Raw genomic sequence first — 22655 nt, 5'->3', positions numbered from 1 at the left:
TGGCTTGGCTGGGCTAATGCCTGGTTGCTTGGTTAACCATTGGTCCAGATGTTGCCCGGAAGGCGTTCTGTAGATATGCTTCACGTTTACTACCAGCTGACCTCTAAGGGAAGCAGATTACCCTCCAAAATGTGAGCCAGCCTCATCCAATCAGGTAAAGGCCCTGAGAGCAAAAACTGAGGTTTCCCTGAGAAGGAAGGCATTCTGCCTGGACTGCAACATAGAAACCCTGCCAAGTTTCCAGCCTGCCAGCCTGCCCTACAGAACCCCGACTCAAGACTGCCTGCTGTTTGGACTCGCCAGCCCCCAACAACTACGTGAGCCAATTCCTTAAAATAAATCTCTCCTCTCTCTCTCTATTCCCTCTCCCTGCAGAGAAAGAGATGTATCTCCCATTGTTCCTGTTTCTCTGGAATTGCTATATTTAGAGAAAGGAAGGCTTGGAGGGCCCTAGATTATTTGATATTTAAAGGAATCTCGTGGTGAAAAATAGACCTCAGGTTTTCCGGAGAGAAGGACTAGAACAAGCAGGTAAAACTACAAAGTAATAATTCCACTCAATTTAAGAAAGGACACTCCAACAACCACAGCTGCCTGGAGGTGGAATATACCGAGCTGGGAAGGTCCCGGCAGAAACCTGCTGCCACAGGGAATGCCGCTTTTGGATAGATGACCACTAAGGTGCCCCTGGATGGTGCAAATAGTTAAACTCCTGACTACGAAGCACAAGGTTGGAGGTTCAAGTCCAGCCAGAGGTATTGTGGAAGAAAGATCTGGTCATCTACTTCTACTATTGAAAACCCTATGGGGCACTGTTCTACTCTGACATACATGGGGGTGCCATGAGTTAGAATCCGCTCAAGGGCAACTGTTTTTGCGTGTGTGTGTGTGTGTGAAAGCCCCTCTGAACTCTGGACTTATTTGATTCCACGGGGTAGGTGACACAGAACAGTAAGCAGAGTTCTACTAAAAAAAAAACCCAAAAAAACCAAACCCAGTGCCGTTGAGTCAATTCCCACTCATAGCAACCCTATAAGACAGTAGAACTGTCCCATAGAGTTTCCAAGGAGCTCCTGGTGGATTTCAACTGCCGACCCTTTGGTTAGCAGCCGTAGCACTTAACCACTACTCCACCAGGGTTTCCAGAGTTCTACTAGAACCCAGCAATTCTGCAGCTGAGGAGCTTATAGATTCGCGGGCAAGCAAGAGGCCACCAAGTAGGTATGAGGTGGCTGAGAACATGTAAAAAGCACCAGCCGGTGGGCACTGGAGATCCCAGAAGGGCCAACACAAAAACCTCCAGGATTACACGATGTATATGAGGCGGGCAAGGGAGGCAAGCTGGTTGGGACAGACTGTTGAGTGAAGGGAAGGGGTGGACAAGAGGAGGATGTTTGTGGTCCAAAGGCCCCTGGGGCGCTGGAGGAGGCACCAGGACCGCAGGAGCATCCTCACCTTGAAGACCATGATGAGGATGATGCCGGGGATGGAGGCAATGCGAATGAGCCAGCGCCAGCCAACGGTGGGGATGACCACAGACGCCAGGCCAATGATGAGCAGGGAGCCGGCAAGCCAGAACACCTGGGGAGGAACACAGACCAAACCCTATCAAGCTGGCTGGTGGGTCCTCTCTCCAGCCACTCTGCCTGCATTTTACCATGCGGATGGTGTGCTGAGAGACCCTGGATGCAGGGGTGCCCGGTGCAGGTTCTACTCCTGGTACAGCTACCAAGATCCCCACCTCTCCACCCATCTCTCCACCCACCTCCCCACCCATCTCTCTATCCCATCCCTCCACCCACCTATTCAGCCACCTCTCCACCCACCTCCCCACCCGCCACCCACCTCCCCACCCACCTCTCTATCCCATCTCTCCACCCACCTATTCAGCCACCTCTCCACCCACCTCACCACCCACCTGTCCATGGCTCAACTTGCTTGTCCACATAGGGGACCCCCAACTAGAGTAAAGTCACCAGAATCAGCGATACCATGGAGGGTTAAAATCTGGGCCTGACACAGTCTCAGATGTTGGGAGTGCCCTACATTTTTTTTTAACATTTATTTTCTTGAACAGATAATACATTCTCATGGTTTTTAACTCAAAAGGTACAAAGGACAACACAGAAAATCATCTCCCACTCCTAACCCCTGCCATCCAATTTCACTTGCCAGAAATAACCAATTAACCAATATTACCAGTTTCTTGTGTATCCTTTCAAACCATTCTAAGCATATACATGCTAACAAGGATACATATACAGTCCCTAGGTGCTGTAAAAAATTAACATGCTCGACTGCTAACAGAGAGGTTGCTCTTTGGAGTCTACCCAGAGGTACCTTCAAAGAAATGCCTGGTGATCTACTTCCAAAAAATCAGCCGTTGAAAACTCCATGGAACACAGTTCTACCCTGATCCACATGGGGTTGCTATGAGACAGAATCAACTCCCAGGCAACTGGTTTTATATATATATATATAATAAAAAAACACACACACATATATTTCTTCTGCTTTTTTTTTTTCCACAAATGGTATTATAGTACACATATTGCCCCACATTTTGCTTTTTGTACTTAAAATACTCATCCTGTGGGTCATTTTATACGTGTGGCCAGGCCTCATGGGTTGGGAAGCAGAACGACTCTGAGTGTTGAAGTGAGCACTATTTTCCCCATCTGAAGATGGTGTGGACAATGGCCCTGTTCCACCTGAAGAGATGGAGAGAGGGTGCCACGAGAAAAGACCCTTCGGGAGGATTCAGCACGGGAAGACTATTTCATCACCAAAGGAGTCTACGACAAAAGTAAATAGCTGGAGTGTACATTCATTCAACGAATACACAGAAATTAACGGTTGAGCTCTTGCCGTAAGCCACACTCCATCCAAGGCGCAGAGAACGACTCCATCCAGAGAGCTCAGGCCTGCTGTCTACCGTGTGTCCTGTAGAGAAGAGTTGTTTCAGGAGGACTAACTGCTTATTTAAGGAGCCCTGGAAACCCTGGTGGCGTGATGGTTAAGTGCTACTGCTGCTAACCAAAAGGTCGGCAGTCTATGGGGCAGTTCTACTCTGTCCTATAAGGTCACTATGAGTCGGAATCGACTCTACAGCAAGGGGTTTTTTTTGATGGCACAGCTTTAAGAGCTTGGCTACAAACCCAAAGGTTGGAGGTTCAAACCTACCAGCTGGATCGCAGGAGAAAGATGTGGCAGTCTACTTCCCTAAGGATTAAACCAAGCCAAACCTATTGCTGTCCCGTCGATTCTGACTCATAGCAACCCTATAGGACAGAGTAGGACTGCCCCATAGGGTTTCCAAGGCTATAGTCTTTATAGAAGCAGGCTGCCACATCTTTCTCCCCAGGAGCTGCTGGAGGGCTGGTTAGCAGCTGAGTGCTTAACAACATCAGGGCTCCTTGTGACTTATGATGTTGCTTATTGGTCCAGTTGTGAGAATTGTTGTTTTCTTTAGGTTGAGGCGTAATCCATACTGAAGGTGGTCTTTGATCTTCATCAGTACTTCAAGTTCTCTTTGCTTTCAGCAAACAAGGTTGTGTCATCTGTATATCACAGGTTGTTAATGAGTCTTCCTCCAATCCTGATGCCTCATTCTTCTTCATATAGTCCAGCTTCTCGGATTATTTGCTTAGCATACGGATTGAATGTTGCCGTTGTTTTTAGGTGCCGTCAAGTTGGTTCTGACTCATAGCGACCCTGTGTACAACAGAATGAAACACTGCCTGGTCCTGCACCATCCTCATAATAATTATGTTTGAGCCCATTGTTGCAGCCACTGTGTCCATCCATGTCATAGAGGGTCTTCCTCTTTTTTGCTGACCCTCCATATTACCAAGCATGAAGTCCTTTTTCAGGGACTAATCCCCGCTGACAACACATCGAAAGTATCTGAGACATAGTCCTCGCCATCCTTTGCTTTTAAGGAGTGTTCTGGTTGTACCTTTCCCAAGATAGATTTGTTCACTCTTTTGGCAGCCTGTGGTATATTCAATATTCTTCACCAACACCACAATTCAAAGACATCAATAATTCGTCGTCTTCCTTATTCATCATCCAACTTTGACATGCATATAGGTGATTGAAAGAAAACACCATGGCTTGGGTCAGGTGCACCTTAGTCTTCAAGGTGACTTCTTTGCTTTTTAACAATTTAAACAGCTCTTTTGCAGCAGATTGCCCAATGCAATGCATTCTTGGATTTCATGACTGCTGCTTCCGTGGGTGCTGATTGTGGATCCAAGTAGAATGAAAACCTTGACAACTTCAATCTTTTCTCCATTTATCACGATGTTGCTTATTGGTCCAATTGTGAGGAGGTTTGTTTTCTTTATGTTGAGGTGTAATCCATACTGAAGGCTGTGGTCTGATCTTCATCAGTAAGCGCTTCAAGTCCTCCTCACTTTTAGCAAGCAAGTTTGTGTCATCTGCGTATCACAGGTTGATGATGAGTCTTCCTCCAATCCTGATGCCCCGTTCTTCTTCATATAGTCCAGCTTCCCAGCTTATTTGCTCAGCACATGGATTAAGTACAGTGAAAGGATGCAACCCTGACACACACCTTTCCTGACTTAAAACCATGCAGTATCCCCTTGTTCTGTTCCAACGACTGCCTCTTGATCCGTGTACAGGTTTCTCATGAGCACAGTTAAGAGTTCTGGAATTCCCAATCTTAATGTCATCCATAATTTGTTACGATCCACACGGTCCAATGCCTTTGCATAGTCAATAAAACATCTTTCTGGCATTCTCTGCTTTCAGCCAGGATCCACCTGACATCAGCAATGATATCCCTGGTTCCACATCCTCTCCTGAATCTGACTTGAAGTTCCTTGTCAATGTACAGCTGAAACTGCTTTTGAATGATCTCCAAAAAAATTTTACTGGCGTGTGGTATTAATGACATTGTTTGATAATTTCCACATTCTGTTGGATCACCTTTCTTGGGAATAGGCATAAATATGGATCTCTTCCAGTCAGTTGGGCAGGTATCTGTCTTCCAAATTTCTTGGAATAGATGAGTGAGCACTTCCGGAGCTGCATACGTTTGTTGAAACATCTCAATTTGTATTCCTTCAATTCCTGGAGCCTTGTTTTTCACCAAAGCCTTCAGTGCAGCTTGGACCTCTTCCTTCAGTACCATAGATTCCTGATTATATACTCCCTCCTGAAATTCTTGGACATCAATCAATTCTTTTTGACTTTGTGTATTCCTTCCATCTTCTTTTTCTTTTTTCTCAACACAGGCATAATTTTCTATATTTAAAAATATTAGTCACACCTACAGTATACACTCATATCACATATTAGTTAATGGCAGCTACTTATTCTGCTGACAGTTTTTTTGGAACATAGCTCAGAACAAGGAAATAAACATAGAAAATCTCTGATTGGTTAAAAGAGACTGTGTCAGTCCATCTTGTTGAGGGTCTTCCTCCTTTTCACTGACCCTCTACCAAGCATGACGTCTTTCTCCAGGGACTGGCCTCTCCTGATAACATGTCCAAAGTATGTGAGACAAAGTCTTACTATCCTTGCTTCTAAGGAGCATTCTGGCTGTACTTCTTCCAAGACAGATTTGTTTGTTCTTCTGGTAATCCATGCATGGTATAGTCAATATTCTTCACCAACACGATAATTCAAAAGCACCAATTCTTCTTTGGTCTCCCTTACTAATTTATTTATTTTTTAAATTAATTTTTATTGTGCTTGAAATGAAACTTAACAAATCAAGTCAGTCTCTCATACAAAAATTTACATACACCTTGCTATACACTCCTAATTGCTCTCCCCCTAATGAGATGGCACAGTCCTTCACTCCACTCTCTCCTTGTATCCATTCAGGCAGCTTCTGGCCCCCTCTGCCCTCTCATCTCCCCTCCAGACAAGAGATGCCAACATAGTCTCATGTGTCTACTTGATCCAAGGAGCTCATTCTTCACCAGTATCATTTTCCATCCCATATTCCAGTCCAATCCCCATCTGAAGAGTTGGCTTTAGGAATGGTTCCTGTCTTGGGTTAACAGAAAGTCTGGGGACCATGGACTCCGGGGTCCTTCTAGTCCCAGTCTGACCATTAAGTCTGGTCTTTTTACGAGAATTTGGGGTCTGCATTCCACTGCTCTCCTGCTGCCTCAGGGGTTCTCTGTTGGGTTCCCTGTCAGGGCAATCATCAGTTGTGGCCGGGCACCATCTAGTTCTTCTGGTCTCAGGCTGATGTAGTCTCTGGTTTATGTGGTCCTTCCATCTTCTTTTGATGCTTCCTGCGTCATTTAATATTTTCCCAGTAGAATTCTTCAATATTGCAGCTCAAGGCTTGAATTTTTTCTTCAGTTCTTTCAGCTTGAAAAATGCTGGCATGTTCTTCCCTTTTGATTTTCTAACTCCTGGTGTTTCTACATGTCATTATAATAGTTTACTTTGTCTTCTCAAGCTGCCCTTTGACATCTTCCGTTCAGCTCTCTTTCTTCGTTATTCCTTCCATTTGCTTTAGCTAGTCAGCATTCAGGGTCTAGTTTCAGAGTCTCTTCTGACATCCATTCTGGCCTTTTCTTTCTTTCCTGTGTTTTTAATGAGCTCTTGCTTTCTTCTTGTATGATGTCCTTGATGTCATTCCACAACTCGTCTGGTCTTCGGTCATTAGCGTTCAGTGTGTCAAATCTATTCCTGAGATCGTCTTTAAATTCAGGTGGGATATACTCAAGGTCATACTTTGGCTCTCGTGGACTTGTTCTTATTTCCTCATCTTCAGCTTGAACTTGCATATGAGCAATTGATGGTCTGTTCCACAGTCGGCCTCTGGCCTTGCTCTGACCAATGATATTGAGTTTTCCATTGTCTCTTTCCACACATTGCAGTCTATTTGATTCCTACGTATTCCATCTGGTGAGGTCCAGGTATACAGTCACTGTTCATGCTGTTGAAAAAAGGTATTTGCAATGAGGAAGTCGGTGGTCTTGCAAAACTCTATCATGTGATCTCTGGCATCGTTTCTGTCACCAAGGCCATATTTTCCAACTACTGATCCTTCTTTGTATCTAACTTTCACATTCCAGTCACCAGTAATTATCAATGCATCTTGACTGCATATTTGATCAATTTCAGACTGTCAAAATTGGTAAAAATCTTCAGTGTCTTCAACTTTGGCATTAGTGGTTGGTACATAAGTTTGAATAATAGTTGTATTAACTGATGTTCCTTGTAGGTGTATGGATATTATCCTATCACTGACAGCATTGTACTTCAGGATAGGTCTTGAAATGTTCTTTTTGACGATAAATGAGATGCCATTCCTTTTCGATTTGTCATTCCCACATAGTGGACCATACCATTGTCTGATTCAAAATGGCCAATATCCGTCCATTTCAGCTCACTAAATGCCTAAAATATCGATCTTTATGCATTCCTTTTCATTTTTGACAACTTTCAATTTTGCTGGATATATACTTTGTACATTCCACACTCCAATTATTACTGGGTGTTTGCAGTTGTTTCCTCTCATTTTGAGTTGTGCCGTGTCCACAAATGAAGGTCCCAAAAGCGTTAGTTCGTCCACAGCATTAAGGTCAACTCTACTTTGAGGCGGTAGCTCTTTCCCGGTCGTATTTTGAGTGCCTTCCAAGCTGAGGGGCTCATCTTCCAGCACTATAGGGGAGACAAACATTCCACTGCTATTCCTAAAGTTTTCACTGGCCAATCTTTTTCAGAGCCAGGCCCTTCTTCCTAGTCTTTCTTCGTCTGGAAGCTCCACTGAAACCTGTCCACCAAGGTGACCCTTCTGGTATTTGAAATACCAGTGGCTTAGCGTCCTGCATCACAGCAGCATGCAGGCCACCACAGTATGACAAATTGGCAGATAAGCGCTGGCCATAAAGATTACAGCTTTGGAAACTCTATGAGGTAGTTCTACTCTGTCCTACAGGATTGCTGTGAGTAGGAATTGACTTGACAGCAAAGGGTTTGGGGGTTAATTACTTGTTTATAGATTATTAACCACAGAGTCTAAAAAAAAGAAAGGACAAAGAACTTGAGTTGTCCCCCCACCCTGTTGCTAAATATGCCCTAGAAGATAAATTCCCATGAAACCCAGCTCCTGCCCTCTACCATGCTGTGAGAAGATTTCTACAGGGTTGGCCACCCAAGGAGTCGGCCATTATCATTTGGCTTTGAATACAACCAAGGAAGCAATGAAGCCCAGGAAGAATGCCAAGGTAGGAGGGGCAGGTGAAAGAGAAAATGCCCACCGATGAGCTTCAACAGGATCTCACTCATTAAACAACATCAAGTGTAAAGTGCAAGCACTAAGTATTAAAGTTGGCATCTGTCTTCACGAAGTTCGGAAGGAATGTGAAAAGTTAACATTAGTTAGTGTTTCTTAAAGGAGCTCTGGTGGCGCAGTGGTTAAGCACTCGGCTACTAACCTATAGGTCAGCGGTTCGAACTCACCCAGCAGCTTCACCAGAGAAAGAATTGGCGACCTGCTCTTTTAAAGATTAAACCCCTTTGCCAAAGAATCCATTCTGACTTATTTTTTATAGGACAGAGGAGAACTTCCCCTTATGGTTTCCAAGACTGTCACATCTTTCTCCCATGGAGCAGCTGGTGGGTTTAAACTGCTGACCTTCTGGTTTGCAGCCAAGCACTTGAATCTCTGCACCACCAGGCTCCTTCCCCATAAAGATGAAACCACCCAAACCCAAACACATTGCGGTCAAGTCAATTCCAACTCATACCTACCCTGTAGGATAGGGTAGAGCTGCCTGTAGTATTTCCAAGGAACAAATTTTGTACGGAAGCAAGCTGCCACATCTTTCTCTTAAGAAGTGGTTTCTTTGATTAGCAGCTGAGCACTGAACCACTGAGCCACCAGGGGTCCTTCCCATAAAGATTACAGCCTAGAAACCCCTATGGGGCAGTTCTACTCTGTCATAGGGTCACCGTGAGTCAGAATCCACTGGACGGCACCTAACAACAACAGTGTTTGTTAGGTTCTTTTAAATTTTGTTTTCCTGGTATGTTGCCTAAGTTCATTGTCAAAAAATGTAAAAATAAATTTAAAAGTATTCTCCTGCTGTTTTATTTACTATCAATTGCACAGTGCGCACTGGGAAGGGTCTTCTCTTCCCTGGACTCTCTGAAAGGCCAGGGCTTTGTGTAGTGATGGTATCAAAGATGGTGCACCTAGATAAACACATCTTATGGGGACGCAGATTCTAATCAAGAACCATCTGGGGACAGAGAAGGGCTTGGAGTTTACCTGTTTTCCCACCTGGATAAATGGTTTAGCTGGGGGCTGGAGAAGGGGACAATGATCTCTCAGGCATGGTCTAGTTATCGACTGGCAGACTCCAGTATCCCTGAAAGGGAGGCCACCAGTACCGTGGAGTCAACTCTAACTCTTGGCTACCCCATGAGTGTCAGAGTGGAACTGTGCTCCATAGGGTTTTCAATGGCTGTGTTTTTTGAAAGCAGACCACCGGGCCTGTCTTCAGATGCACCTCTGAGTGGATTTAAACCTCCAACTTTTAGGTCAGCAGCCATGTGTGTTAACCATGCACCACCCAGGGACTCCTGGAAGGGTCAGTATACTAAAAGGGTGGTAGTTGTGCCCCTGCCTCCACTATTCATCACAGTTCAATGAGATTGCCCTGAAGGAAAGAGAGAAGGAGAACCTTTTGTTAAAAATAAGATTTCCACAAGATTAAATCTATATATGACTCATCAACTTTATTTGCATTTCATGAACTGGGAAGTGTCTCATCTGGAAGTCAGCCAAGAACTCCAAAGGATGAATGGATAGGAAAAAAGTTATATAGGCAAGGTGGTATAAGGAAAAGGAAGTAACACTGGGCAAAAAGTGATTGGCCAGTTCTAAGGTACTTTCCTTATATGGCATGTTGGGAACTTTTCAGAGCCAGGTCATATACCATAGCTGAGGCAGGCAAGCAAACATTGGTTGACTTAGATCTTGGCATCTGGGAAGGCCAGGCATGTACAGGAAATACAAAGTTAGGTTTCAGTTTGCTGCCATGGGGCTTAGCATAAATGACTCTATCTTAAAAAAAATCTTGGGCCTAGTAAAATCAGGTCAACACCACTTAGACCCAAAGTTCTGGGGCTTCCTTTGCGGGGTTGACCTCGAGTGAAGCCAGCTGTGGGCATGTTTCTTGGGTGCAGAAGAAGGAGTTGCTGCGTTCTAAATAGCACTATTGGATGGCAGAAGTTCTGGACGTACAAACAATGGAACTGGACCTCTGGCTTCAAGTATTCCCAGTGTTCTTTGGTTGGAGCCAAGTACTACCGGTGTGTTAACCAAAGAACCATCAACAATTGACCAAACGCCTGGCTGGCAGAAAAACCATGCCTGTCCTATCCTATAGGATGCAGAACGCTAGATGGAATTCCCATTTTACCTTACCTGAGACAAGGGCAGCATGTAGCCTCGATATTTTGTGGGCAAAAACTCAGTCTTTATAATTAGCCTAAACAGAAAGGGGGAGAAAAACACGAGAATTTTGTTTTTATAAAACCAAATAATGGTTTGTTTTTAACAATCATAATTTTTCTTGTCACAGGGATAAATAACTCAAGAACATAGAAGTTCTAAGCAAATATGTAGAAACCAGAGATTATTAATGGTTACCAGGGGTAGCAGGGAGGGGGAAGCCTGGAGTTTTCGTTTGGGGAGCATTGAGTTTGTGGTTAACATAAACCATGGGGTGGTGGGTTATTTTGGAAAAGGACAGCGATAATGGTGGCACAACATGAAAAATGTAACCAATGTGTTAATTGAATAGCAAACGAGGAAGCTGTACTGGCAAATGTTTTTTGTGTGTATTTTCACCACAATAAAAAATAAATCAACATATAATTGTTACAGCTAATATCCATATACAAGAACAATAAGTAAACTTAACAACTGTTCCTCTGTTTACACGTCTGTTGCCAAATTTATCTGAAATCTTCTAACATAATAATAATATTGAAGTTGTTAGGGATTTTATTTTACTTGGATCCACAATCAACACCCATGGAAGAGCAGTCAAGAAATCAGACGATGCATTGATTTGGGCAAATCTGCTGCAAAAGACCTCTTTGAAGTGTATTAAAAAGCAAAGATGTCTGGTGAAGGGTAAGACAGTACACAATACTGGGGAAACCAGGACTACTTCTACAAGGTAAGGTCATGGAATCTCCATAGACACATCCCAACTCCCTGAGGGACCGAATTGCTAGGCTGAGGGCTGGGGACCATGGTTTCAGGGAACATCTAGCTCAACTGGCATAACAGAGTTTCTAAAGAAAATGTTCTACATCTGACTTTGGTGAGTAGCGTCTGGGATCTCGTAAGCTTGTAAGCAGCCATCTAGAATACTCCACTGGTCTCACCCCCTCGAGAGCAAGGAAGAATGAAGAAAACTAAAGACACAAGGGAAAGATTAGTCCAAAGGACTAATGGACCACATCTACCACAGCCTCCACCAGACTGACTCCAGTACAACTAGATGGTGCCCGCCTACCACCACTGACTGCTCTGACAGGGATCAAAATAGAGGGTCATGGACAGAGCTGGAGAAAAATATAGACCAAAATTCTAACTCAAAAAGAAAGACCAGACTTCCTGGCTTGGCATAGACTGGAGAAGCCCTTTGAGCACGGCTCCCGGATACCCTTTCAGCTCAGTAATGAAGCCACTTCTAAAAGGTGAAGAAAAAAACAAAATGAAACTAATGGGACACTCCAGCCCTAGGGTAAGGACTAGAAGGCAGGAGGGGACAGGAAAGCTGGTAATAGGGAACCCAAGGTTGAGAAGAGAGAATGTTGACATGTCATAAAACAATATGTGTACTAACTGTTTAATGAGAAACTAGTTTGTTCTGTAAACCTTCAATCTAAAGTACCATTTAAAAAAAAAAAAGAAAAGGTGTCACCTTGAAGACAAAGATGTGCCTCGCCCATGTCGTGATAATTTCAGTCACCTCATATGCATGCAAAAGCTGGACAATGAGTAAGGAAGACTGAAGAAGAATTAATGTGTTTGAATTATGGTGTTGGCAAAAAATATTGAATATATCACTGACTGCCAAAAAAAAAAAAAAAAAGAACAAGCAAATATGTCTTGGAAGATGTACAACCAGAGTGCTCCTTTGAAGCAAGGATGGCAAGACTTGTCTCCTGTACTTTGGACACATTATCAGGAGGAACCAGACCCTGGAGAAGGACATCATTCTTAGTTAAGTAGAAGGTCAGCAAAAAAGAGGAAGACCTTCAAGGAGATGGACTGGCACAGTGGCTGTACCAATGAGCTCAAACATAGCAAAGATTGTGAAGATGGCACAGGACTGGACAGTGTTTCGTTCTGCTTTGCATGGAGTCACCATGAGCCAGAATTGACTCAACAGTACCTGACAACAACACCAGGTTAAGAGATATCAGCCTATGAAAACATGTGCCAAGCCCGATTTACTTTTCTAAAACGTACTTGGACAATTAGCACACACCCAAGAGAAGGCAGGAGCCCTGGTGGCACAATGGTTAAGAGCCTGGCTGCTAACAAAAAAGCTCAGCAGTTCAAATCCACCAGCTACTCCTTGGAAACCGTATGAGGCAGTACTAGTGTGTCCTATAGGATCGCTATGGGTCAGAGTCAACTCGGTGGCAGTGGGTTTTTTTTTTTTTTTTTTAAAGAGAAGGCAAATAGTTTCCCTGAATAACGACTGTCATGACACTGATTTCTAGTTTATTACATGTTAATTTTGTGCAGAGGAGAATAAATAGAATCATATTCCATTGGTTTTCCAATTGCTCTTCTCTGATGCAGTTATTAGCAAAAGTTTGGGTTGTTAACGTACTCATTGAGTTAGTTCCTAAAGGATGTTTCAAAATCCAACTTAACTTCTACTCCTCCAGGACCCCAAGGTTCAAGAGACACTTAATTGGTGCCTTAGGGAAGAGCTATTCTTCCTGTAACACGGGAAGGTAATAATTAGGTGCTTTTTTTTTTCTACCTTTACCCTGGTGGCGTAGTGGTTAAGTGCTACAGCTGTTAACCAAGAGGTCGTCAGTTTGAATCCGCCAGGCGCCCCTTGGAAACTCTATGGTGCAGTTCTACCCTGTCCTATAGGGTCATTATGAGTCAGAATTAACTCGACCGCAGTGGGTTTGGTTTGGTTTGGTTTGGTGGCATCTCCTGATGGAGCCTAAGGATAACTTGCACCAAATCACCCAAGAGAGAAAGGCCTAAGGGGCCCATTTAAGGGAGGCACCCAGAGACCAGCACATTTAGCTTAACAAGTCTGGTGCCATCTGCACAATAAAGCACTCCTGGGAGGCAGAAGAAAGAGAAGAAACATCACAGCTACTTCAACAGTGTCCCACCCTGTTCTGCAAATTCACTTTGATGCAGTCTTGAGGGACAGGACCCCAAAACCCACTGCCGTTGAGTCAATTCCTGCTCATAGCGACTCCACAGGGTTTTCAAGGCTATAAATCTCTACGGAAGCGGACCGCCACGTCTCTCTCCCATGGAGCCACTGGTGGTTTCGAATCGCCAACCTTTTGGTTAGCAGCCGAGGGCTTTAACCAGTGCACCACTAGGGAGAGGACAAGGGTGTTTTCAAATGGTTATTTCTAAATGTTACAAGGACTTATGGTCAAAGCTACTATTATGACGAATTCTCAAGAAATTAGTAGCTTGTGTTTGCGTTGACGTTTTTGGTACGTACTTAATATGGTACTTTTTGTTAGAATCTAGTCTAACCAAATGTCATTCACCTAGAAAATAATGATTTTTAGCTAAATAACAGATTAGCTCATAAAATAAAGAATATCACCTGTGAGCACTGTGCTCCTTTAAAAAATCACCTATATGAGACCAAACGGCCAACAATTACTCTAAAGCAAAGATGAGACAGTAATGGGGCAGGGAAACTAGAGTACTGGAAACGGAACGATCTGAATGGAAATGAGAATGATGACACATTGTGAAAAATGTAACCAATGTCACTGAACAATTTTTGTAGAAATTGTTAACTAGGAACCTAATTTGCTGTATAAACTTTCACCGAAGGCACAATAAAATGTTATTTAAAAATAATAATAATAGTGATTAGTTTCAGGAACATGGATTTGAACACATCCTCAGTCTAGCACTCTGCTGGCCTCAGCATCAAGCATCGTTCGTTGAGCAAATCGCTCCTAGTGGAAGAAGGACCACCACTTTAGGATTTGTAGCTCATTGCCGATGGCGTTGATCTAGTCACCATGGCATACATGTATGCTTAAGCGTCTGTGTGTATACACTTTTCCCCCTCAGGGTTGGAAGGGGCCATCTTTACCCTTGTGAGTGGCCAGACACACCACAGCCCACCATCGTCCGCAGGAAGACAAACCAGATGTACGAGGGAGAGAAAGAGGTCAGCAAGGAGAAGTAGGCACCCCACAGGAATGAGATGAACAAAATCTGAAGAAACAAAAGAGGACTTATTAATGGGACCTGTCTCAACTTGGGGGGGGTACCCTAACTTTCAAAGATGTCTACATAGAACGTATTATCTATATATCATTAACATTACCAGTTGCTGACGAGTCCATTCCGACTCATAGCGAGCAACCCTATAGGACAGAGTAGAACTGCCCCATAGGGTTTCCAAGGAGCCTCTGTTGGATTTGAACTGCCAACCTTTTGGTTAGCAGTCTGAGCTCTTAACCGCTGTGCCACCAGGGCTCCATTAGCTATACGGGAACAGAAAAGCAAAAGTCATAGTCCTCAGACAATGGCTTCATGCTGATGAGAACCTGGGTGAGGAACAGAACCTCCTAGTTTCTATCCAGATATTTGCTTCTGGGAGGAGCTCATCGATAGCCAACACACAGTGCAATACAGGCTAGTCTGTTGTCTCAAAGGAGGCCCTGGTGGGGTAAACAGTTAAGGCGCTTGATTATTAACTGAAAAGTTGGAGATTTGAGTCCACCCGGAGGTACCTTGGAAGAAAGGCCTGATGATCCATTTCCAAGAAATCAGACATTCGAAAATTCTGTGGAACATAGTTCTATTCTGAAGCCCATGGGGCCTCCATGAGTCAGGACTGGCTGGACAGTCATGGGTTTGGTTTCTTGTCTGAAAACCCAGACCTTCCAAGTTCAGATCAGTCTTCAGACCTGCCCAACTGACCCTACCCTCATGGAGCTGGAGCTTGTCAGAAGCACACTGAAGCACCGTGTCTGTTAATTCTGACTCATAGCGACCCTATAGGACAGAGTAAAGCTTCCCCATAGAGTGTCCAAGGAGTGGCTGGTGGATTCAAACTGCCAACCTTTGGTTAGCAGCCAAGTTCTTAACCACTGTGCCACCAGGGCTCCAGGATGAACATAAAGAGATTTTTTTTTAAAGACACTTGCTTTTTTTTCTAATAATAATAACACAGTTCATAGTAGAAATTTTGGAAAAATCCAGAAAGAATTAAAAGGAAAAATCACCCTCAATCCTATAACCAAGAGAAAACACTGTTAACACCATTTTATCCTATTTTCCAAGTTTGTAAGGAAAAACATATTTTTAATGCCTGCAAAATGCCCCAGTGGAAATATGTACTACTGAAATGTCTTTAACCGCTCCCCTGTTGCCAAACACAGAGGTTCCACGTTTTCTCACCGTTAGAATAAATTGTGGTGCAATGGTTAAGCGTCCGCTGCTGACTGAAAGGCCAGAGGTTCAAACCCATCAACAGCTCTGCAAGAGAAAAGACCTAGCAATCTGCTCCCATAAAGACTACGGCCTAGGAAACCCTATGGGGCAGATCTACTCTGTCTGATACGGTCGCTGTGAGGAATGGACTCAATGGCACCTAAAAACAGCGACAGGCTAAACTGTGATGCTATCTCTCTGCATATTATCTTTGTGGCTCCTCTGATGATCTCAATAGGCTAGATTTCCAGAAGGCAAAGGATCAGATTAGGAGAAAGAGGTGTTTTCAAGGCTCCTGATTCATACAAGGTCTCTGGATGGCACAAATGGTTTGCTCGTGACTATTAACCAAAATGTTGGAGGTTCAAATTCCCTCAGTGGCACCATGGAAGAAAGCCCTGGCAATCTCCCTCCAAAAATTCAGCGATTGCAAACCCTGTGGAGCGCAGCTCTGCCCTGATACAGACAGGGTCACCACGGGTCGGAACTGACTCCATGGCAACCGGATTTGGATTTTTGATTCGTACTGCCGAGTTGATCATCAGAAAAATTATACTGCTAGTATACAAGGTACATGAAAATATCCACTCCAGCAGTGCAGGGGTCTTTAAGTTAAAGAAAAATTCCTTATGGCTTTGATAAGGAAAAATCTCATCTTGCTGTATAATTTTGCTTTCAACAACAATTGTGATTGCATATCTTCCAAGGTTTCTCGGCTATTCGCATTGTTTGTTATAGAATCCCTGTTCTTGCTTTTCACGTGGTTTTCTGAGATACTCATATTTTCATTTTAATTTTTAAGAGTTTATGATATTTATTTTATGTACTTTGAAAGATACAGCCGATTCTATTAATGTTTTCCTTTGAGGTTTATCTCTTTGCATTTCTGCTTAGGAAGCCCCTCCCCTTCAGAAATCAGGCAAGAAAAGAGAGTCTTGAGTTTGTCATCAGAAGACATAAGTTTATGTCTTGATATTTAATCTGAGGAGTCGTGTGAGTTGGAGCGAGTTGTTTATAGTTCCAAAACCATCGCGAAGTTAACTAACACACAGCTGCTTATGTTTGTCGCTGCTGTTCTTGTTAGTTGCCACTGAGTCGATTCAGACTCATGGGGACTCCAGGTATGCAGAGTAGAACTACCCCAAAGAGTTTTCAAGACTGTGACCTTTTAGAAGCAGATCGCCGGGCCTGCCTTCCAAGGCACCTCTGGGTGGGTTTGAACTGCCAACCTTTTGGCGAACAGTCGAGGACTTAACTATTCATGCCAAAGCAAATTCCCATCCAATGGGTTTAATATTGTATCCATTCATATCCATCAACTCCACACCTAGACTGCTGGAGCTCGGGTGTGGGGCCAGGTACCTCAAGAAGACAAGCCCAGAACTGAGGAACGCAGTGTCAAAGGAAATCTCCCCGTGTTCTGCCTTGGGGAACAGCAGAGAAATGTCCACTAAGGAGAAACAATAGTGATTTTGCCACGGGAGAAAATTTCTGATCATACTCCAGGGCCAAACCTACCTTCCTGCGACCATATCTGTCCGCCAGGAGGCCAAAGAAGATGCTGAATACCATGTAGCCAAAAAACACCATCTGGGGGACGGGGAAGAGAAAAAAAAATGACTCTCCAAGCAGAGCATTTACAATGTGTTAACTTACTACACTAAGCATTCATCCTTCTTACCTGAAAGTAGACTGGAAAATGGATGAAGGTAGAAGTTAAAGATTGGGGGTTCACATGTCCCTTTCCCCCGACTTCTGGTTAACGTTTTCAAGACCTCAGAGTCTGAGGGTTAAGGTTTTTGTTGCTGATTCCACACCGAGATATCCCGGAGCAGGTAACTGCTTCTCTCAGATCCAGGAGGATGGATTTGGCTGGTGGCTCAGTGGTTAAGAGCTACGGCTGCTAACTAAAAGGTTGGCAGTTTGAATCCACCAGCTGCTCCTCGGAAACCCTATGGGGGCAGTTCTACCCTGTCCTATAGGGTCTCTATGAGTAAGAATCAACTCCATAGCAACAGGTTTTGGTTTGGTTTTTCTACTCAGATAGATAATTGCAGATTTCCATTTTACTTTTTTACAAAAAATCCATGCTCTGCCTTATTCCACACACGAGTTGAGGCCCCTAGAAGCCATCTTCCTTTATGTTGTTATGTTGTTATAGGTAAGTATAAACTTGAAACACCAAAACCAACCATTGATTAAAACAACTCTGCAAAACAAATATAAATCCCACAATAAACCTACCCTGATAAAATTCAAGGGTCCGCTAAGATGCCAGGTCCCTGGGTGGCACAAATGGTTTGTGCCCAACTACTGACCTAAAAAGATCAGAGGTTTGAACCTCCCATTGGTATCACAGATGAAAGGCCTGGCAATCTGCTTCTGTAAAAGATGATAGTCAAGAAAACTCAATGGAGCAGTCCTACTCTGTAACTCATGGGGTCGCCATGAATCAGAATTGACTCGATAGCAGTGGGTGCAGGTGTTTTTTTTTTCTTTGGTTGCTCCAATGGCTTGTCCCACCCTGATAATATTAAGGGCCTGCCATGATGGTAGCACTTTAACTCAGCTGAGCTGTAATCTGATGTCTTCACCTTGATGGGACTTGTTTTTCTACATTCGACTAGTTCCAAGTTTCAGACTTTCTTCCTCTCCAGCAAGATCCCTGACAGATGCTTTGAGGGTAATCAAAGGAAAGGTGTCAGCTTGCCTTTCTAACTCTCTTTCAATGAAAAAGCTGTTTCTTCTTTGCTGCTTTGCTTTCTTATCTTTTCCTTCCCTTTTCCTTCCCAAGGAAGAGTCAAACATATTTCTTATTCCCCACCCCCAAAAAACCACTAAACCCACTGCCATCGAGTCAAATTCCAACTCATAGTGACCCCATAGGACACAGTAGAGCTGCCCCGTAGTGTTTGCAAGGCTGTAATCTTTATGGAAGCTGACTGCCACATCTTTCTCCCTCGGAGCAGCTGGTGGGTTCAAACCTCAGACCTTCTGGTTAGCAGCTGAGAACTTAACCGCTGCACTACAGCACTCCTGTTGATTCCCCAGGGAACTCTAAAAGCCATCATGTCTATTCTTGAACCACGAAAGCTGAGATGTCCCCCCTAGGACCATGTTTTCTAGAATAGGAATTGGGAAGAAAAAAAAGTCAGTGATTTCCGAATGTTTGTCCTGGAAAGATGCTGCATCATAATAAAATGTAATCGGTCTTCAGGAAATGGTAAAAAATAAGAACGATGCCACATGTTTTGCATAAATCTAAATTTGTTAAGTGCAAAGGGTTCTCTTAATTTTGGGATATTTTATTCCTAATTGTTGGTATTAACAGGTCTCTCTTTTTCTGACAGGATGGTGGGGGGCAATGGCAGGATTTTCTTCCTCTTTCTCCTTTTCTTTCAATGTCCTTACTTGATTAAAAAAAAAAAATGCCAGCCTTATGTCAGTCACTCAATTTAAAAAAAAAAAAAAATTTACCAGTTGGTGAAGCCCCAAATTTGGGTGCTGCTGAAATTAACTTCTATTGTTGAATTACAAATTCTCAAACATTATTTAATCATTATATAATGTTTTTCCTTGTTTTTTATGGTGGATTTTGTTTTAAAGTCTATTTTATCTGAATTAGTATTGCCGGTCCTGCTCTTTTTTGGTAGCTGTTTGCTTGAAATATTTTTTTCCATCCTTTGATTTTTAATATATTTATATCTTTGTTTGAAAGATGTGTTTTTACGTTCAGTGTGATTATTGATAGGTGTGACTTCATTGCTGTAAATCTGTAGTGCTTTTTTTTTGTGGTGGTTATGTTTTCTTTGTTCTTCTTACTCACCTATGCTGAGTTCCTTTTGTTTGTGGATTTTTTTGTTTGTTTTTTTCATATTTATAGATTTTGTGTTTACTGAGACTTTATGTTTTTCTTCTTTACTTTGATGAGTAAGTTTGTTAACTTTAAATTTACCCCTAACTTCCTAAGTTTAAACCAATCTTTTATTACTTGATATCACCTTGACTTCCTCCACATTTGAAAGTTCTATACATATACCCTTTATTCCCTCTTTTATTTTTCTGACATTGTTGTTATTTACAGATTGACCTTTCTGGTTCCCTGTTGTAAATCTTTTAGTTTTGTTTTGTTTTATCCTAGAGATTTCATTACTCAGGTTGGTATCTGGCTGATACTGTCTTGTGTCCTAGATTCAGGTTGCTGTCTGATGTTGTTGGTACTCTAACCAAATGACTCTCTTTAATAAATTCTTGAAGTTTGGTTTGGTTTTTACATATTCTCTTAATTTCTGTTTATCTGGAAATATTCTAATTTTACCTTCATATTTGAGTGAGAGTTTTGCAGGATATATTACTCTTGATTGGCAATTTTTTCTTTCAAGGTTTTATGTATGTCATCCCATTGCCTTCTTGCCTGCATGGTTTCTGCCAGTTAATCAGAGCTTAGTCTTATTGTTTTCCCTTTGTATGTGACTTTTCGTTTTCTCAAGCTGCTTGCAAGATTCTTTTTTTGTCTTTGATTTCAGCAAGAGTGATTATGATATGTCTGGTGGTTTTCTTTTGAAGTCTATCCTACATGAGGTTCACCGAGGTTCTTGGATGGTCAGCTTTTCATCTTTCATCATACTAGGGAAGTTTTCTGTCAGCAAATCTTCAATGGTCCTTTCTGTGTTTTGTTTTCTCCCCCATTCTAGAACTCCAATCACACACAAATTTTTGCTTTGATTGTATTCCACATTGTTTTCAGGGTTTCTTCATTCTTATCTCTGATTTTTTTCCTCAAACAAATTGGTAGCCAAGGATTTGTCTTCAACTTCACTACTCTTGACTTCCATTGTTTCAAATTTGCTCCTAAAGCTTTCTATGGCAGTGTCCATTTCTGAAATCTTGTTTATTTTTTGGATTTCTAGTTGCTGTTTCATATGATTTCTAGCTGTTGGTTTATTTTGACATTTTGTTCCTGTATTATTTTCCTGAATTCTTCCATGCTTTGTCTGTGGTTTCCCTGATTCTGTCTTTTTTTTCCTTATTTTTTTCTGTGTTTTCCTTCATCTCTTGAAGAGCCTGAATATTAAAGTTTTAAATTCCCTATCAGGTAATTTCAGTGTCTTTTCTTCTACGGGAAAGTCATCTGGTGTTTTATTTTGGTCGTTTTCTGAAGTCATCTTCTTCTTCTTTTTTTTAATATGTTTTGATATTGTCTGCTGTCATTAGAACATTCGGGAATTTTGTTGGTTTGTTTATTGATTGTAGATTTGATTGTTTTATCCAATTTTTTTCTCTTATTTTGTTATGTCTGGGCAGATGGCCTGGGCATACTTGATTGCTTGCTCATCTGTGGGCATGATGCTTCTCATCACCTTGTCCATGTGGGCAGGGCCAGCTCAGCTATGGTGCAGCTGGGCAGGTCCATAGGAAGGGGAAGTGCGGGATGGGTCATTTGCTGCACGAATTGGGGCTGACAGGGTGGTTGGGGGACAGTGCAGGTCAGGGTCCAGTGGTTCCTGTCAGTGCTGCTTGGGGGCATGTGCTCAGCACACGGTACAGATATGCAGGAGGGACCGGAGAGGATGTGCTATGTGCAGGTAAGTGGATGAGAGAAAGAAGAGAGAGAGAGAAACAGGAGCAAACAAACAAAAAAAAGGAATTAAAATGGTGGCGTGGTAGAATTCAGCTGGTGGGGACAGAGCAGATCCTTCTAGGCTGTGTGCTGGTGACTCTCTGGCCAAGTGGTGTGGGTCAGCTAGACAGGCAGGAGAAAGGAAAGGAAAGAAGGGAAAGAGGGAGACGAACTAGCAAAAAGACAAAAACAAACAACAACAGCAACAACAAAAGTAAATAAATATGGTGCTAGGGGAGCTGGCCATTGGGGGCAAGGCAGAACTGGGGTGGTGTTGAGCTGATGTCTCTCTCACTAGACAGCATGGTATGGCCCATCAGGAAAGGGCAGAGGCAGCACAGGGCCTAGATGGGAGGGAGAAGGAAAAGGGAGAAGGGGAAAGATAAAGAAAAATAAAAAATATGACACTGAGGGAGCCAGCCTGTGGGGGATGCACAGACCTGGGGAGGCTGTGTGCCAGAGCTTCTCTAGCAGGGTGGTACAGCACAGCCTGTCAAGAAGTGGGTGTGGCACACAAGGGTAGGTGGGTGGGAGAAAGGAAAGGAAGGAAGAGAGAGAGAGAGAAGAAACAAAAAAAAGCAAAACAAAGAAAAAGAAAGGGAAAAAAATTGGCACCAAGGGAGCCTGGAGGTGGGGGTGGCATGGACCCAGGGAGGCTGTGTGCCAGTGGCTCTCTAACTGAACGATATGGCACAGCCCATCAAGAAGGGGCAGGGACCACACATGGGGCTAGCTGGGCAGAAGAAATGAAAGAAAGGAAGGGAAAGAGAAGAAACAGAAAAAAAAAGTGGCACCAAGGGAGCTTGCCAGTGGGAGTGGCACAGACCTGGGGAGGCCATGTGCCAGTGGTTCTCTAGCTGAGTGGTGCAGTTCAATCCATCAAGAAGGGCCAGGGATGGCACATGGGGCTAGCTGGATGGGAGAAACTAATATACAACAACAGAAGATAAGTTATATAACTGGGATCTTCTGAAAGTTAAACACTTATGCTCATCAAAAGACATCACCAAAAGACTAAAAAGAGAATCTACAGGCTGGGAAAAAATTTTTAGCTGTAACAAATCTGACAAAGGTCTAATCTCTAAAATTTATAGGAAAATCTAACACCAATACAACTAAATGATAAATATTCCAATTAAAAAATGGGCAAAGGATATGAACAAACACTTCACCAGAGAAAACTTTCAGGCAGCTGACCGGCACATGAGGAAATGCTCGAGATCACTAGCCATTAGAGAAAAGCAAATCAAAACTACAGTGAGATACCATCTGTCTGGGTCATCTAGTGCTGCTATAACAGAAATACCACAAGCAGATGTCTTTAACAAAGAGATG

The 22655-nt window shown here is 43.0% G+C and overlaps 1 protein-coding gene across 2 annotated transcripts in view; it reads right to left on the bottom strand.

The window, feature by feature from the left end:
- Positions 1–22655, bottom strand: part of SVOPL (SVOP like) — a 67083-nt gene that overhangs the window by 31140 nt on the left and 13288 nt on the right. The window contains exons 4-7 of one of the 2 annotated variants that reach the window (XM_023539181.2): positions 17219–17290; positions 14352–14476; positions 10433–10496; positions 1456–1581 (exon numbers count right to left, since the gene is read on the bottom strand). In XM_023539181.2, the coding sequence (XP_023394949.1) occupies positions 1456–1581; positions 10433–10496; positions 14352–14476; positions 17219–17290 (387 nt within the window). Of the gene's footprint in view, positions 1–1455; positions 1582–10432; positions 10497–14351; positions 14477–17218; positions 17291–22655 lie in introns of those variants that run through there. The other variant, XM_023539182.2, reaches the window with a different exon arrangement.

Source organism: Loxodonta africana, chromosome 8 (assembly GCF_030014295.1).
Source record: "Loxodonta africana isolate mLoxAfr1 chromosome 8, mLoxAfr1.hap2, whole genome shotgun sequence".
In the NCBI taxonomy this organism is placed as follows: Eukaryota; Metazoa; Chordata; class Mammalia; order Proboscidea; family Elephantidae; genus Loxodonta; species Loxodonta africana.
This window is presented reverse-complemented; position numbering and strand designations above follow the sequence as displayed.